Source organism: Antedon mediterranea, chromosome 7 (assembly GCF_964355755.1).
Source record: "Antedon mediterranea chromosome 7, ecAntMedi1.1, whole genome shotgun sequence".
NCBI lineage: Eukaryota > Metazoa > Echinodermata > Crinoidea > Comatulida > Antedonidae > Antedon > Antedon mediterranea.
In genome coordinates this window covers 5,536,089-5,554,850 of record NC_092676.1, presented here as the reverse complement: position 1 = coordinate 5,554,850, position 18,762 = coordinate 5,536,089, and the positions used below count along the sequence as shown (strand labels likewise).

At 34.7% G+C, this 18,762-nt stretch overlaps 2 protein-coding genes across 2 annotated transcripts in view; one reads left to right on the top strand and one right to left on the bottom strand.

Annotated features, from left to right (window-relative positions):
- The first annotated feature begins 12 nt into the window (after window positions 1-12).
- Window positions 13-8,445, top strand: LOC140053856 (arrestin domain-containing protein 3-like). Its single transcript, XM_072098577.1, has 8 exons — window positions 13-429; window positions 2,553-2,646; window positions 3,162-3,228; window positions 3,549-3,699; window positions 4,820-4,922; window positions 5,319-5,596; window positions 6,079-6,310; window positions 6,855-8,445. The coding sequence occupies exons 1-8, from the start codon at window positions 280-282 to the stop codon at window positions 7,010-7,012; spliced, it is 1,233 nt and encodes a 410-aa protein (XP_071954678.1). The 5' UTR covers window positions 13-279; the 3' UTR covers window positions 7,013-8,445.
- Window positions 8,446-9,414: 969 nt separating this feature from the next.
- Window positions 9,415-18,762, bottom strand: part of LOC140054975 (E3 ubiquitin-protein ligase listerin-like) — a 30,574-nt gene continuing 21,226 nt past the window's right edge. The window contains exons 21-31 of the mRNA XM_072100120.1: window positions 18,234-18,354; window positions 17,931-18,075; window positions 16,403-16,619; window positions 15,556-15,787; window positions 14,795-14,872; window positions 14,501-14,687; window positions 14,194-14,368; window positions 13,656-13,788; window positions 12,749-13,031; window positions 11,640-11,807; window positions 9,415-10,908 (exon numbers count right to left, since the gene is read on the bottom strand). Of these exons, the coding sequence (XP_071956221.1) occupies window positions 10,849-10,908; window positions 11,640-11,807; window positions 12,749-13,031; window positions 13,656-13,788; window positions 14,194-14,368; window positions 14,501-14,687; window positions 14,795-14,872; window positions 15,556-15,787; window positions 16,403-16,619; window positions 17,931-18,075; window positions 18,234-18,354 (1,799 nt within the window). The 3' untranslated portion in view covers window positions 9,415-10,848. The remainder of the gene's footprint in view (window positions 10,909-11,639; window positions 11,808-12,748; window positions 13,032-13,655; window positions 13,789-14,193; window positions 14,369-14,500; window positions 14,688-14,794; window positions 14,873-15,555; window positions 15,788-16,402; window positions 16,620-17,930; window positions 18,076-18,233; window positions 18,355-18,762) is intronic.

The following is an 18,762-nucleotide window of genomic DNA, read 5'->3' as shown; positions in this document are numbered from 1 at the left end:
TAATTACATTGCACGTTTGCTACGTCGTACGTCGTTCTCAGATAGTTAAGGAAAATAAATTACAAGTCGAATTAGCATAGGAGTCACCGAGAAAGCATAACGCGATGGTGCTATTCTGTCAGCCGTAGACTATTTTTCATTATGGTAAACATTATGTGCATTAATGATTCAACAACCGTAAAGGGATAATAATAATATAATGATGTCGAAGGAGATATTTTGGATTTACAAGATGGCTTGATTGTGGTGTCGATTCTAACCCCTGAATGGTTTCGCAAGATGGGTAGAATACGGTCGCTAACCATCATTTTGGATAGTACACACCCTGTTTATAGGTGTGGCGAGTACGTGAAGGGGAAGGTGGTGACCAACCTAAAGGAACCATGTCAGCTTGAACTGGTCAAGGTGGTGTTGATAGGTAAAGCTAAGGTAAGGTTTCTTAAAATATTGCTATTACGTCATAATCACTGGCACACAATCAATGATTATACGCTGATCATGTCTGTGATCATAACGACAATGATAATGACATCACGCCGACTGACAGTAGTAGTGATGATGAGAATGATGCTGTTGATGATGACGACAGCGATGAAAATTTAAGGAACATTGCGATGACGATGATGATAAGATAACGATGATGATAATGATGATAACGATAACAAATGCAAATAAAGATTAGATTTGTGTATCTTCATAATGCTATCAATTATTGTGGACTGTAGCTTGGTGGTTAAGAGGCTCGGCTACCAATCCCAGGGTCCTGGGTTCAAATCCTGTCAGATGTCATGACAGAACAATTCCACTCCCAAAGACGTACGGTGTAATAAAGACTGTGTTTGTGTAGAGCATCTTGTGTATAATGTCTTCGTAATTATTTTAAGGATCCGGAGGCCGTTTTATTAGCCATTAGCCTTAACGGCTATGTAGCTATCTGGCCTCTCCGAATATCATATCTGTCAGAATATAAAATTAAAATGAACAAAATGATTATTTATGATAGTAATATTAATTTATGACGATAAACACAACCCATTTATGATCAAACAGATATCATAAATTATGATACTAAAGAGATAATGATAATAATTTAGAAAACATCATGGTGATTATTTTCAAATGACGTCATTATCATTGGCAACAATGATTACAATTGACACGTATTTGCACAAAAGTTGTAACGCCTTAGAGAGTCTTCATATATCACATGACTAAACTAAATTTCCATAGATGTCAATATGTATTTATCATTGTTTTCATCATTTATTTTTTATTGATTAATTCGGAGTAGTGAAATTTCTTTTGATATCGGCTGAATATTCCGTCAACGTTTTCAAACATACTTATTATTATAATATATAATATTATTAGCATTTTTTCTTAGTTGTTACGGTTGACTATACACGGTTGATGTGCGTTGGCGTTTGACTCACAAGAATAACGTGGTGTCATAAAAGATGATACTTCTTAGAAAAAAAAACAATGTATAATGCATGAGGGGTTTTGCTTTCAGAGAATATATTTTCGATTTAGTTTTCGAGTAAATAGGGTTTTTAAAAGGTTTTCGGAGCAAATGTGAGCTGAACCAGTGTTGAAGAAAACCGTTCTTTTGGATTTTTTTCATTAAAAATAGGCCTAATGAAAAAAACAAACGTTTCAGTGACATGCGTGACAGAGGAACAGTCCCATTTACACCAGGACTATAACGATCGACGATAAATAGATAATAAATATGTATTTTTCATATATAAAACAAAAGAAATCTAACAATATTTCATCCTATAACTAAAGCTTGGTTGCCACTAGAACGTAACGTTACGTCCTTGCGTTGCGTCGCTAGTGGGAACCACGCTAAGGCTTGGTTCCCGCTAGAACGTAACGCAAGGACGTAAACGCAACGCAAGCGTTTTAACCAATGACAAGCGAAGTTATAGACAGTTAGCAATCACAAGCGAATAAGCCATCGCTTGTGATTGGTCAATTCACTTGCGTTGCGTTACGTCCTTGCGTTGCGTCGCTAGTGGGAACCACGCTTAAGGATAACCATCTACGCTTCCTTTGATGAAAATGTTATTTTCACACGTCCAATCAAAGACATCATGACGTCATGATTGGTAAGAGAAATAATATCGTGACAATACAACGATTTTATTGTTTTTATTAATCATGACGTAATTTGATTGGGTTTAAAAAAAATATTATTTTTATCAAAGACAGCATAACTGATTAATCATATAGTTCTAGAACGAAAACCTGTCTAATTTTATATAAGAAAAATGCATGGTTATCTATTTATCGTCGATCGTTATCGTCCTAGTGTAAATGGACATTTAGGGTTAGCATTGGGAAAACAAACAAACAAGAATCATCTCTATCTGCGGTATATTTCGGTTACTGTAGCAGAAAATCTTGCTCTTAAAATCTCAGCAGTAACTTTGTTCAGAAAATATTGTAGTAGGCCTATAATGAAATTGAAATACTCCATAATTGTAATATTATTGATAACATTTTGATGATTGTGGCATCATTTTTCCCGATCTATTGACTGCTAGGTATGGTGGCAGCAGGCAGGGTCGGTTAGGACATCAAGGCACTTTGGCGAGGAGAAGTTATACGTTAATTTACGACAAGAACTTTGGGGAGGACGTAAGTTGCTGGTTTTAATCTAGTTTCAGGGCGCCCAGTTTGACTCGTGCTGGTGGAGAGAGGGAAAAAGTTTCATTAGAATGTTAGGTTGGGGTACGAAGGACTTAAGAGTCTTCCACACCTGTTCCGACAGAGTTCTGGTGCCGTTAAATCAAATCGAACGTCAATGTTTCGTTTTCACGCGGCTACTCGGTGTGAAAGACCATTTAAACGTTCCAAGAGTAGGCTACCTACAGAGAGATTTGTAGAAGTCCGTAAGTGGAGGGAGTGTTGAACAAATTGTGTAATTGACGAATGAAAGAAATACGTTTAGTGAAGCTCTGTCTCCTACACTATCAAACTAGTTTGACAAATAAAGTGTGTGCCCAAATATGGTAGTGATATACCCAAATATGGTAGTGATATGGAATCATCATGTCCACATATGGGCACATCACATTTTTGTTGTAACATAAAGTTTGATAGTGTAGACAGAGCTTTAGAGAAACTATGGATTGTTTTCCTTATAAAACCAGAATTTGCAAGTCAGAAGCTACCAGGTGGCGATGCCGTGATGAGGTTCAAGTTTAAACTGCCACAAAGGTAGGGCCTACCATATCTAAACTAGCTTTCACAAAGGTAGGGCCTACCATATCTAAACTAGCTTTCACCTTTATTTATGGTGACATTTCTGTATTACTGGCTGGTTACTCTTTAACCTGTCGTGGTGAATGATGTTTTATCAGTAATGTTTGGTTCCCACTAGCAGAAGTAAGACACACAAGGACGTAACGCAATGTAAGTGAGTTGATCAATCACAAGCGATGGATTATTTGAACTGTCGCTTGTAATTGGTCAACATCGCTTGCGTTTGCGTTTACGTTCTAGTGGGAACCAAGCTTAAACGTTCGATTTCATTTCAGCCATCTTCCAACGTCATTTGAAGCAAAATTCGGTTTCATTAGATATTACGTGGAAGCTACTGTGAATCCAGGACCTCAATCAATGAACAAGATATGTAGAAAGGTGTTCACCATCATAGATGACATTGACGTCAACGCTCCTTGCTATCTGGTGAGTATTTCTAGTTTCAGATCATAAGACCACTCCTGTGATCTGAACTCTGCTGCGCGATCACAGTACATTTTCAATATTCTATTGGTCATCCACCTACACGAAGTAGCACAAGGTGACAGAAGCACAAGATTACAGAAGTAGAAGATGATAGAAGCAGAAGATGACAGAAGCACACGATGACAGAAGCACACGATGACAGAAGCACAAGATGACAGACACAAGATGACAGAGGCACAAGATGACAGACACAAGATGACATAAGCACAAGATGACAGAAGCACAATATGACAGTGGCACAAGGTGACAGAAGCACAAGATTACAGAAGTAGAAGATGATAGAAGCACAAGATGACAGAAGCAAGAGATGACTGAAGCACAAGATGACAGACACAATATGACAGAAGCACAAGATGACAGAAGCACAATATGACAGTGGCAGTGGCACAAGATGACAGAAGCACAAGATGACAGAAGTACAAGACGACAGAAGCACAAGATGACAGAAGCAAATTAAGATGACAGAAGCAAATTAAGATGACAGAAGCACAAGAGGACAGAGGCACAAGATGGCAGAAGCAAAAGATGACAGAAGCAAAAGACGACAGAAGCACAAGATGACAGAAGCACAATATGACAGAAACACAAGACGGCAGAAGCACAAGATGACACAGAAGCAAAGGATGACAGAAGCACAAGATGACAGAAGCACACGATGCACAAGATGACAAGAGCACAAGATGTCAGAGGAGCAGTTCAGATATTTTGTCACTGGGCCTGTCAAGTTTAACGATTGAAAAGAGATGTTGGAAAGACCGCTGGCATCCATCATCGACAGACACAGCTTTTGACGAGCGATTAACCAGCAGTAATTCTCTCTCTTTCTCTCTGGTCATGTCTGTCAGTTTTACCGTATGTCAATGTGCGTTCAAAGTGTATCCCAATGTTAATCAATTGGTTTCATTATGAAACTCGTCTTGGTTCATTGTTCCACGTCACGGAAGCAGAAAGATCATAATGTACCTGCAAGCTTACACCATGTGTTCGCTCCTAACCAACATAATATTTATTTGTATGTGTACGATGTGTGATTTACTGTAAATAACTCTCAATTTTCTAGAGCCCATCTACGGAAACTAAAGGACTTCAGATCGGTTGCTGCTGGGTGTGCAAAAGCCAATTTACTGCGACATTTGAAATCAACCGCAAAGCATATTGTCCAGGTAATCTTGTTTTTGTTTTGCTCGATGGTTAATTCATCATCAAACCTGTAGGCCTGGTCGATTCTCGGTCAACTGTATACTGTGTCCCGCATCATAGGTAAATTCCATGATACAGCATTTCATGTGTTTTCAGGTAACGCCTGTAATAAACCTTAACCCAACTTCCCACTAACCTTCCATGATAGAATTCACGTACCAAAGGTGAAACACATGAAACGCCGTATCACGCCGTGTGACATTGGACATCTTGTCATATATAGAGTTACAGTACTGAGAATCAGTAAGCATACGTTCTAGCCTTTAGCTGGTCGCAAATTGTAATCTTCTAATGCTATTTTTAATGTTATGGTTAAAGACATCTCTGCTGCTTACTTTTGTATACGTTTTTCTATTCAGGAGAATATGTGAGATTTTCTGCCGAAATAAACAATCGTTCCCCGGACTTAATGGAGGTTGTGGTCAGGCTTTACCAGCAGACGACATTGACAGACTGTACCACCGGAAGTAACGTCAGAAACGAACACAAACTTTGTCCGAAAACCGTCTGGAAACACAAGTTAAACAGTGTATTCCCATTCACTACGGAGCATTGGGATGACGTACGGGTCAGAATGCCGATGGTTCCTCCGACAATGTCAGTATGTCCTTTGATCAAAGTTGAATATTTCATTGAGGTAAGGACGGCAGTGGTGGCGTAACGGCTATGGGCGCTCACTGGCTAAACCCAGGGCCTCCAGAGCTCAAGGGGCGCGCCCCAGAGCATGAACAGTCTCCTGCAACTACCCAGCGTTGGAGTGTCATTGGGGGAGTACTAAACCAGTTACCAGGGGTCTTTGTACTGTGCGTTACGTCACTGAAGGACGATGCTCTTTCCAACGCTCATTTCCGCTGAATGAATTGTTTTATTATGACAAATCACAACCCACGAATATATCAAAGTTTTGTTTTTTGAAGGATTGCCACCTTTCTTTAAGGAGGATAGAAGAGCTTCTTTTTGCAAGCAATGCAAACAGGACATCAATTTATGTGCCATCCGGCAGCATTGTTTGTTTTCCTATCATTCTCACGCTTTGCCATATCCTGATGGGAAACAAATAACGCAAAGCCTTTTCTTCGATTGTAGTAACGTTCGATCACTACGTTTTTTTGTTCAAAGCTTGTGGTTAAAGACGAGTGTACATCGGCAACTCTTCCTCTTCCCGTGGTTATAGCAACTATACCACGTAGGCCTGGTGAACAAAGCGAAGCTAGTACCAGTAACAATAATAATAACGTCCAACAGCCACCAAGGCCTAGTCTTCGAAGAAGCCGACCAGTAAGAAACCAAGGAGTATCAGAAGCTACACGGCTCGTTGACCCAGAGGCAGATTCGCCACCTCCGTATGAAGGTAAGTTCTAAGACAATTGAGTTCACCCCTGAGGTGGGATGTTGGGATGATGTTGAGAGGATGGAGGGAGGAGGAGCGATGAACGACGGACAATGGCCAGCCCTATTTGTTTGGTTCTACATGTACGTATCGCCTAAATAAGGGTTCTACTAAAGGGTTTGACCATAGTGTTAAAAGAGATGTCCCCTCATTCTTTTTTACGGGAAAGTGTTCCCTGAATAGGGGTTTCCAAACGATGAACGAGGGACAATGGCAATATTAAGACACTTTGTTTAGTCTTCAATAAGGTTTCTACGAATATAGTGTTAACATAGATTTCCCTCATTCTTTTTACGGGAAAGTGTTCACTGAATAGGGGGTGTCCAATCAGTAGGCCTATCTGGAAAACATTTAATTATCAAAGATCTCTATCAATGCTTCCACAGACACAAATTTAACACGTGCGTTCAGAAGTTGATAAATTATACGACTTTTGTACGCACGCGTATAACCTGATGCGTTTATTGGTATCGTCTAAACGAAATACAATGTTTATTTTTTACAGCTCCACCTCCTAGTTACTCGCAATGTGTCTTCGGTCTTAACGACTCTGATACTGAAATGGACGAGTCGATTATGAACAATGATGACAGCACATATATACCAATGTATACATATTATTTAGAAGATACCAATTTGTACGTAGAACTACCGGATACATGAATCATTATGGGATGGATTATTTAACTCAGGAACGACTTATATTCACCGATTGTACTTAATACATTGCTCACAAACTGGTTGTCAAAAACGAAATCGACAGACCTAGTATTATATCATATTTTTGACTTGATATTAAGCGGTGTTCCCACGAACTAGCGTTCTATACACGCTGATTAACTATCTTATACCTCCGTCGTGTCATTTACTCCGATTTAACTCCGATACAAGTCTGCTATATTTTAGTACATCCGGTTTAACTCCCGATATTATTTCAGAATGCAAGACAAGCGATTACCATCGGGTGTATTACCGGATGTCTAACCGTTTTATTTTTTTTGCGTCTGAACGCAAGCTAAACCGCAATTAAACTCCGATAGAGGAATGAGCGATTTCTATTATAGGTTTTGCCACGCTAAGAACCTGTCCACACTAGATCAATTACACGCATCGGAATGTGCACATAGAAATATACAACTTGAAACCGCACTAATGAGTATTAGGTCTATTCACTTAAACTTTCCTACGCGCTTTTGCACTGAGCCAAGCTTAGCACCTGCACTCGGCGTAAACACGTCTAACTGGTTTGACTAACTGCAGTCGTATTGTATTACAGTATAAACGCAATCTAATATTATATAATATAAAATTCCTCTACTCTATAAAGTTCTAGGAATTTCAACTTTAAAAGCATTTTATAAAATTTCGTCTAGAACTTTAAATAAATTATAAAGAGAGGTAGGCCTACTGTATTTAAAATGTTAAATAATATTTCTGTACGTTATAGTATACACAATGAGTCATCTTCTTGCGTTGGGAACGCAATAGCGTCATGAATCCTAAGGCTGATGATTACATTTGTAAACATGCTTCTGTATAATGCTTGTATTTAAATCACGAAAAAGCTGTTCAATATCCGAATGGTACCAAACGTAAAATTCGTCATATTCTTGCGCTGATAACGTAAACGCGTCATAAAGCTTACATTCAACTCCTTTTGCTGAAAAATTGTGCAATACCGTATTTAAATACAATGGTACCGAAACGTATACTCTACTACCTTTCATCTTCCTTGTGTTGATTAAAATCGTTAAAAAAATATTTGTTTTGCTTAAACATAATAAAGAAGACATGGACTGCCAATATGGGACTGTTTTATAAAATATATACAGTAATATATAAACATATTTAAATATGAGATTTCTTCTTTTTACATTGTAATGTGATATTTCAATATTAATAATAAACAACTTAGTACACTACATGACACGTTATTGTTGTTGCGTTGTGTTTGCTTTGCGTTGAACGGCTGTCAACGAATAATAAACGAACGCGCTGAATGTGTTGAACAAGTTGCCCAAGTTAAACGGAATTCAATTGAGTTTAACGCGTTGAAGTTTATGAAACGTTTGCGTCAGCCAATACATAATTTTTATTTTAAATTCCATCAACATTTCAGTTATATATAAACAACTTAGTACTGCATGATGATTAAGAACTTCTTTTGATTTTTGATTGAGAACGTAATTATTGAGTGTTTTGTTGGGTTGTTTTCTATGATTTTTACTTTTACGATAACAATTTTCGTTTCTCTTGCCATGTAGGCTAAACGGAGATAAATATTTTTGCACATATGGCGTTTCATACGTAAACTACTTGAGCTTGTAAAACTCCACAGACATCGAAAAGCCTCAAAATAACTACAGACTTGGGGGCAGTCTACATGTCTACTCTTATTAAAGCCAATATAAGTATACTGTATTATACATTGACAATTCTTGTATGCTATATAAATGCTAATTTTATAAAATGAACTAATTGGGAATGTACACACCCATTCAACGCGTGGAGTAGACAACTTAAATTGTTATACCCGTAGCAAAATGGATTCGTCTTTTAAAGTTGCAGGCGGAAAACTATGGAATGACTTGCCAGCAGATATAAAACATTCACCCACGATTATGTCCTTTAAAGCTAGATACAAATCTCATTTCTTCTCATAACATTTAACTTCCGGTTATTACTTTTTTTTGCTATTTTTATTAACTGTATTTGTATTGTTTTTAAATTTGTATCCGTTTTTGTCGACAGGACCACAATGCGGCAAAACAGATATATTTCTACTTGATTGTGTATAATCCTGTATACATATGTTGTTAAATAAATAAATGTCGCAGGTACATATTAAACATTTATTATTCAAATAGCTATCACGCATAAATTACTTTACTTTTATGCTGTTTTTTTTTTTGTATGAGACATTCGTAAGATTTGAATATTTACTTTTATGTTGTTACTGTTTATGTATTATTATACATTTGTTAACTTGTGAATGCCATAGTTCAAAGGTGAAAGGTCAACTAAATATTGATATTCTATAAAAATAATAATAATTTAAAAAAATGGTTTTATAAAGTTTATTTAAGGTAAAATTTTCATTTTTCATTTAAACCTTTCACAAATTGTACTTGTAGTTTATAATAAGAAATATAATTCAGCAATTTTTCAGTCTTTTTTTTATTATTAATAGTTAATTTAACAAAATTAAGCCAAAGGGCAAAATCAATTAACTTATAAAACAAATTCAAAAAATAAAATGTTACTGTATAAGTATATACAATTTTAAGTTTATTTTAGATAAATTTATTTCAAAATATTTCCTATTATCAAAGTTTCAGAATTAGTAATATAATGTGAATAAAAGTGGTGTTTATACCACAAAAGAGAGAAAAAAAGTATTCATTTTAAATTATTATTATTATTATTAGAATACCTCCATGTTATATTTTAAATACATATTTTCTTTTAATACAGAAAGAGTCTCTACCTACACCTATATTCTTATTCCACATTTTAGTCAAGCATGAACAAGTTCAAACTAAAAAGCTCTGTCTACACCATCAAACTTCATGTGCCCATATATAGATATTATGATGACGTCATATCACTACCATATTAAGCATATCACTACCATATTTGGGCACATCACACTTTTTTTGTCAAACTAGTTTGTGTAGACAAAGCTGTTAAGAATATGGCTCATGTCCAGATTACACCAACAATGGGAATGAATCTATAAAGTATTACATATACAAATTATTGACCTAATTTCCTGACATATGCTAATGATATGCTAATTAAAAAAATCATAATAAAAAAATTATTGTAATTGTAATGTAACTTAAAAATCATAATGATATACCATAATTTTGAGTGGCATTTGTAAAATTTAGTCCAGATCGGTAAATATTTCTCATTTCATCATGAAATTCCCCCCTCCCCCACCCCACTCCAAGTATAAATATGGCAGGTCAATCAATAAGCCTTTGACCGCATGACTTTCTTAACACGTTCATCCCTCGTTCTCAAAATCAGTGTCATGTACTAATACAGTATATACTTACAATAAGTACATTTTTATTAGTAAGTCATATATATATATATAACACCTAAATAAATTCCTGTCATTTGATTGGATGATTGTAGGTCATACGGCATACAATAGTACGGACTATTGAATGGTCATTCAATAGTACCTTTTTTTCATGTATGAAAAAAAAATCTTTTCACGTTTGAAAAATATTTTGTTTAGACCATTTATAAATCCAACAGCGCCGCCCTATTTTGTACTTTCACCAAAATGATACGAGTGTATCGCGACGGAGGTACATTTTTGGAAAGATATATGTACTAATTTAGACATTTTCATCATTCACCTCATGCCATTATTTGTATCATTACACGCATAAACATTCATTATGTGAACACTATTATATCAATCTAAATTATATTTGCATTCACTATTTACAGACCTTTAAAATTAACACAGTATTCTTGAATCAGAACAGGTTTCTGCATAGAGGGCAAGATGATTGGTTGCTTGTATTAAACCACTTGTACTGAGAAAATTAAAATGAAAAGTGTGTTACTACATATAATGCCAATATTTATTTTGTAATTATATTTCTTGCAGATGACATATTTCATAATGATGTCATTCCATAATTTCTGGTGTCATTTTTTTAGTGTGTTGTCATTTTAGATGTAATATGTATTTTAATCTGATAGAGCATAAAATATTTATGCTGTCATAATATCTGTGATGATTTACAGTACTTTGATGCTGATGTCATAATTTGATGCTGATGTCATGTTATACGCTGTCATAATTTTATTCTGAAGTCACATTTTATGCTGACATCATTTTATGCTGATGTCATAATTTTATTCTGATGTTATGTTTTATACTGATGTCACGTTTTACCCTTTTTTTCTGATGTCACATTTTATGCTGACATCATTTTATGCAGATGTCAAGTTTTATGGAGATGTCAAGTTTTATGCTGATGTCACAGTTTATGCTGATGTCACATTTTATGCTGATATCCTCATTTTTGCTGTTAAAATTTTCTATCACATTTTTTTTATGCTGATGTCACAGTTTATGCTGATGTCATAATTTTATACTGATGTCATAATGCTGATGTCATTACTGATGCTATAATGCTGATTTCATAATTCTGATGTCATAATTTTATGCTGATATCATAATGCTGATGTCATAATTTTTTCATCATCTTATTATCATATTTTATTCTGTTGTCGTACAAGAAATATAAAAATATCCTACCAGACAAGCAGAATGGAATTTCTTTTTACAGGTTTTGCACGTAAGTTGAGGCAGCGAGTAATTAGATCCGTGTATTACCGAGTAACATATCATACAATCATCCGTCCCCTCAAACCGTTTATCAATGTTACTTTTCCATACCTTCAAACCGTCAACTATCGTTCCATTCTGCAAATATTCAATGTACATCTAATTAATTACTTATTACAAAGACAGATTTATAGAAATCAATAATTAAATTTTCTTATCAAATGAAAAATCCCATTAGGCATAATAATATAAAAACTTATTACATAAATTTAGAATCCAATTTGTGCGCTTTATTGCTTTCTGAAATAGACGATTATGAAATCACTGTTTGTACTTTTCTTTATAATTATGATATTAATATAATATTTTGAAATGACCCAGATTCTTATTACTAAAGACTAAAATTATACACAATGTAATTTCCTTATCACATTTATAGAATTAATTATTTTTAATTGACAAAGGAATAATTAGACATACAGTACAGTACTGTAAATGGATAAGTCGGTGCTGTATAAGCACCTCTGTCAAATAAGTACTTAAAACAAATAAGTCAGAACACTACTCAAGACCAAATAGGTACTTGGGTTGAATAAGTACTTGGGTTGAATAAGTACTTGGATTGAATAAGTACAGTACTAAAGTTGAATAACTACTTTCTTAAGTTAGTCGAATAAGTATGAAATTTAAATAAGCACTTAAGTCAAATAAGTACTTGGGTCAAATAAATACTTGGGTTGAATAAGTATTTAAGTTGAATAAGTACTTTCTAAGGGCAACTATGTACTTACAGTAGGTTACATATTAGCACTTGGGTTGAAAAAGTACTTGGGTTGAATGTATTTTCGTTGAACAAGTACTTAAATAAGTGTCTTATTTAGTACTTTACACTAAAACTAGTTACATTATAATTTTTAAACTTGGGTTGATTAAGTACTTGGATTGAATAAGTACTTGTGTCAAATAAGTACTCAGGTTGAACAAGTACTCATGTTGAACAAGTACTTGTCTTATTCGAATAAGTACTTTATACTATAAAACTAGTTACAGTATATCTTCTGTTAATATTATACCATTACCTGATGAACAAGGAAGGTAGTCATTTGTAGCATCCAGTTCCGCCACTGTGCGGCCGACACGCCCACCCGTTTGCCACTGTCTACGACGATCACCCCTAGGGGGTGGTTGACGGCCAGTTTGATGACCAAATCCATTGACATGTCATCCATTCGGTAAGTTGCGATGACCTCTCGTGTCTTTGACCGTGCCTTTATGGTCATGTTGTCCATCTTTGTGGTGGACTTTTGAACACCTTGTATTTCTTTTGCACAGAGAATGGGGCTTGTAAACTTGGTAGTGAATCTGAAAAGTGTTATAGAAATCAACACCATCAAAAATTTTAACCTGAAGAATTAATCAGTATTCTTTTTAAACATCTCCAAGTAGAGTAGAACTTCTATTAAGGGAAGACTTTCAGGATCAAACAAACTCCTTAAAGTGTATGTAAATGTATTGTCCCCCAAAAACATGAAAAATGAAGATTAATTAAATCAGACTTTGAATAGGTCATTTTGTAGTTTTAATAAAGTTAATCACTTCCATAGAAAAAAAATAATAACATAATAAATGGTTAAATCAAACCAAAAATTCATTGGCTGGCAGCCAATTTGACAATTTTTTACTTTAAATTATATTTTTTTTGAGATAAATAAATTTTGTTTAGATCCAATTTTTGTGACATTAAATTGAAATATTCAACAACAAAAAATGAAAAAAAAAAATATTTTTCAGGGGGATAATACATCTTTAATAGGGGTTGGCTGTAGTGTTAAAATATAAATTGACCCTTGTCCGTTTTAAATTAAAGGATTCTTAAAAAGGGGTGTTCTCTGAATAGGAGAATTTTAAATGGGGATTATTACTGTTACAATAATGTGATGTATTGTCATAAACTGGCTTTAAATATTTTTTTTTCCCATCCCATACCTGTCTATATGTTCTTTTATCCTTTTATTTTGACTATTCCACCATTGTCTAACCATTGCAGGCAGATCCTCTAGTGTGTTGTTGTATACACTACACGCCAGGTGTTGTGGTTCTATTGGACTGCTACCACAACCTGTAATACAAACAAAGGAATTAGTTGAGAAAGATGGTGCAAACATCACCATGGTGCTGTAATTCTATTGGACTGCTACCACAACCTGTAAACAAAATGATAATTGGTAGAGAACAATAATAACATCACCATGGTGCTTTTTGGTTACCACAATCATGCTTGAACAAAATGTTAGTAAAAGCACCAGATTCTTTGTAGTGTATCTTTAATTTATCAATATCTTTAGGAAAGTTCCTTGATACAGTGACACATATCCATCACATTAAAAATATATCATATGGCATTAATTTCCTAGCTACACTGAAAGACTTGCCTAGTGAAATAAGGTACCAGTTTCAGATCTGGCAAGTCACTTTATCTTGCTAAAAAAATGGTACTTATAATTTACGATTATAAAATAAATACCTTTAATTTCCAATGCTGGTTCCTGTGTGAACATGCTGGGTTGCACTCCTTTAAAGGGACTTTTAGCGTCTTTATCAGAGAGGAGTGGCACAATTGGCATTAGTCTGAACAGGTTAATCAGCAGACTATCAACAAGACCACTCTGCCTGAAGAAATTTGCATATTGAGCCCTCAACTGAAAAAATTAAAAACATTTTAATTGACTTGCCTGCTTTGAATAGGGAGAATAACATGAAAAAACTTTTTTAAAAAAATACTGTAGAAATCAGTTATCTGAAATTTATTTGAAAATACTGTACTGTAATACCTCAACTGGAGCTGCCTTGAAAAATATTAATGCTAGCCTCCATGCCAGAAGGTAAGTCATAGTGGTTTGATAGACTTCAGTTCCAGACTCCACTGTGATGCACTCACCAACAGGCACATCCTCTAGCACAGACTCCAAGTAGAAGGTTGACGAGATGATTGCCTCCTTTAACATTTCAGGAAGAGGTCTAAAAGAGTTTTTCAATATTTATTTAGCATTAAAAGAAAAGGGATTTTCTGAAAAGCTCAAATGTAAAAATTGAATAATTCTTAATTAACCTAGAAATGAGCTTACAAATTAGTCTCTCCAGTTTCATCAGTATTAGCAACATCACTGCGACCTTTGTCATATTCTGGAAGAAGGGACATCAGCCTATAATGAAAACAATACAATATGTTAACATATCATCATCAGCCATTGTCAGTCCACTGCTGGACGAAAACCTTAGCATGTTTCTGTCATAGTGAAAGATCTCTAGCTGCTCCCTGCCACCTTAGGGACCCAATAAATCGTCTCCTTATGTTTGAATAGGAGTTACCATAGTGTTAAAACATATTTTCACTATTTGAAAAGTATTCTTCTGTAATATTAGAATACAAAAAGAAAAAAAAAGATATTATTTCATTTGTTTATACACAATCAAAAATATTCATGGAAGTGTCCCCTTAAGAGAGGTCTCCTAAAAGAGGGATTCTATTGTATTTAGGTCATCATGAAATTGTCAGGACAAATGGGGTTTAAGTATTCTATGCTATTCCACACATTAAGAAAATACAAAATTGAATTTCCTATGTCTGCAAAATACAATGTCTAACATAACATATACGTAAATGGCATACTATACTAACTACGTTTGTTTCATGGAGGGGTCCCTTTAAGAGGGGTCTCCTAAAAGAGGGCTTTTATTGTCTTTAGGTCATTATGAAATTGTCAGGACAACTGACTGAATCAAGTATTCTATGCTATTCCACACATTAAGAAAATAGTCACAAAATTGAATTTTCTATGTCTGCAAAATAGTGAGAACATTCTAAAAAATGTAAAAAAAAACATACTTGGCTAAAATCTTGTAGGCAGCTAGCTGTATCGGCCTAACTTTTGATTGTAGCATTCCCATAAGGTGATTCATCACTGTCTGTAGGACATCTGGGATGGTACAAGATGGAACCAGCCTAGGCTTTAACTCTACTTGTTGTAAGAGTTCACAAGGAGCACAGCAGGCTGCTCTACACACTGACTGAAGGAGTAGGTGGTCAGATACACTGATTAAATTCTGGTCCAGAGAATCTGAAAAAAAAAAAAAAAGATGAAGAGATGTTGTTTCAAGATGTATTGTCTCCCTCCCCGCCTCCCCCTCCCAAAAAAAATACTTTAATACAGTTTTTTTGCAGCTTCAATAAAGTTAATTATTTACTTTTATATAACACTTAAATAAATTCCTGTCATTTGATGGAAAATTGTGGGTCACATTGCGTGCAATAGGACACAATATTGAATGGTCATTCAACAACACTTTTTTTGTGTACAAAAAAAAATCTTTTCGCGTTTGGAAAATATTTTGTTAATACCATTACTTTAAAAGTAGGTACAACAGCGCCACCTACAGTATTTTGTACTTTCGCCGCAATGATTCGACCTAGAATGTATTTAGATGTTATATAAAACAATTAATGAATGTTTATATTCATGTAATGGTACAAATAATGGCATTTGGTGAATGATGAAAGTTTATATTTCAACTCGGCTTCGTTTCGTTGAAATATAATCTTTCATCATTCACCTCATGCAATTATTTGTACCATTTCACTCATGAACATTCATTATTTGTATACTATTCACCAGCTTTGTGTACAATCATGGGTTTTCATAACTACTGTACATTATATCGATAATAATACTTACTTGTAAATTTAAAAAACAAGGGTAGAAAAGCAGTAAATATACCAGGGCTAAAAAACTCTTTCCACTCTGAGATGAGATCGGGTGAAATGAGTGCTGCCTTTGATGCATTCTCATCCTCAAGTAACGTTACAATGGCGTGTATGAGATTACTGATCTCGGCACAAAAGACTTTGAAATAAATGCTGTTGCCTTCATCTGTTATACTATCGGTGATACTCTGGGGAAAACGTCAAATATTTTGTAATTTTCAACTAAAATTAATGCACTTGTCAATTGTATGACCCACTATACGACCCCCGGGAGAGGTGCATCATTTGTCCGATGTGCGTCATACTTTTGAATACCATGACGCACCCGTGTGTCAAAAAGGAGACTTACCTTTAGGTGACCATGACGCACCCATTTTGACGCACTGTGACCATGTTGTTTATGATATGGTGGGTGGTAAAGTGACGGACATTGACACACCTTGTTCATTGATGTGACGTACCATCTAGGTTTTTTGATGCACCCCTGCGTCAGTAATTATTTGTAAATGACGCACCCATGACGCACCTCTCCCGGGGGTCGTATAGTGGGTCATACAATTGACAAGTGCATAATTCCCGAACCAAAAAAGATTTTATATGGAAACAAAAAAGAAACCTGTCTATGTGCAATTTAAAGAGTACTTTTGGCATAAAAATGTGTGTGCTCATGCATGATGTAAGATTCTATTGATGACCAAAGAGATCATTAATAAAATTCAAAAAAGTTTATTGTCCAATATTCAAACACAGAAATAGAATTTGAAATGTGTTGCTTGATACATTACTAAAGCTCTGTCTACACTATCAAACTAGTTCGACAAAAAAAGTGTGATGGGTACCAAATATGGTAGTGAAATGACATCATCATGTCCATGGGCACATCACATTTTGTTGTAAAATAAAATAGCGTAGACAGAGGAAACAATTTAAAAAATATTAACATACAGTATATACAATGGGATTTATCAGTGAAATTTATTGATTTTAAGATGTATAAAGATAAGGAGTGCGATTTAGTTAATTAAGTAAGATTATAGTAAGCAAAATATATAATACTAAGTATGAGAATGTAAGTCTATAATGAATCATAATAAAATGACAAATATTGCCCCTTGTTCATTTAAAGCGTCTTTATGTGAAAAAAAAAAGTGATGTGCCTATATATGGACATGATGATGTCATACCACTACCATATTTAAGCACATCACTACCATATTTGGTACCCATCACTCTTTTTTTGTCAAACTAGTTTGATAATGTAGACAGAGCTTTAGTAATGTATCAAACAACACATTTCCAATTTTATTTCTGTGGTTAGGAATATTGGACAATAACAGTTTTTGAATTTGATTAAAGATCTCTTTGGTCATCAATAAAAACAGCTTAAGAAAGTTTCGCTGAGGAGTTCTACTATATATTTTATTGCAACAGACTAAACTTCTTTTTTCATTTAAAAAAACACAACATATTAAACTTCATCATAGCAAAGAAATATTTACCTGAATCCATTCTACCAAGCTGCATAGTATGAAATCCCAGGTCTGTGCTGATAAGGATCTTGGGATCTTTTGAACAGTAACGCTGAGAAATCGTATAACCTCTACATTTAGAAATAACACTTTACAGCCAACATCTTCAACTTTCCTGTTGTACATTAAAAATTAAACATATTTTAAAATAACTAGTTCAACGGTAAAATGTAAATAATGTAATAATTTGTTTAATTTGAAATGGAGAAAATTAGGGTTCACAGTAGGTGAATAAAATGTATTTGCACTATTAGAAATATACACAAATTTTACCTGCTAAACAGAAAAATGTCAAAATCTTTCCAATCGGATATTGCTTCAAGAATAGCAACTTCTGTGACTTTAGTCAAACTCAATAAGCACGTGTGGATTACACAGAGAGCTCCCAGACAGCCTAGAAACAAAATCAAACCAAATTTAGTATAATCCCATGTTCAAGTATAATCCCATCCCTTAATTCAGGCTGAACTTAGTATAATCCCATGTTTAAGTTTAATCCCACCTCCTAATTCAGGCTTAATTTAGTATAATCCCACCCACTAATTCGGGCTTCATTTAGTATAATCCCACCCACTAATTCGGGCTTCATTTTAATAGTATAATCCCATGTTTAAGTTTAATCCCACCTCCTAATTCAGGCTTAATTTAGTATAATCCCACCTCCTAATTCAGGCTTAATTTAGTATAATCCCACCCACTAATTCGGGCTTCATTTTAATAGTATAATCCCATGTTCATGTATAATCCCACCTCCTAATTCAGGTATAATTAGCATAGTCCCCATGTTGAAGTATAATCCCAC

Excerpts from the sequence above, each read along its gene's own strand:
- LOC140053856 (XM_072098577.1), top strand. The coding sequence starts at position 280 with ATGGGTAGAATACGGTCGCTAACCATCATTTTGGATAGTACACACCCT. Across the intron at positions 3,700-4,819 it reads TCAACGCTCCTTGCTATCTG|AGCCCATCTACGGAAACTAA; the intron begins GTGAGTATTTCT and ends TCAATTTTCTAG. Across the intron at positions 5,597-6,078 it reads AAGTTGAATATTTCATTGAG|CTTGTGGTTAAAGACGAGTG; the intron begins GTAAGGACGGCA and ends TTTTGTTCAAAG.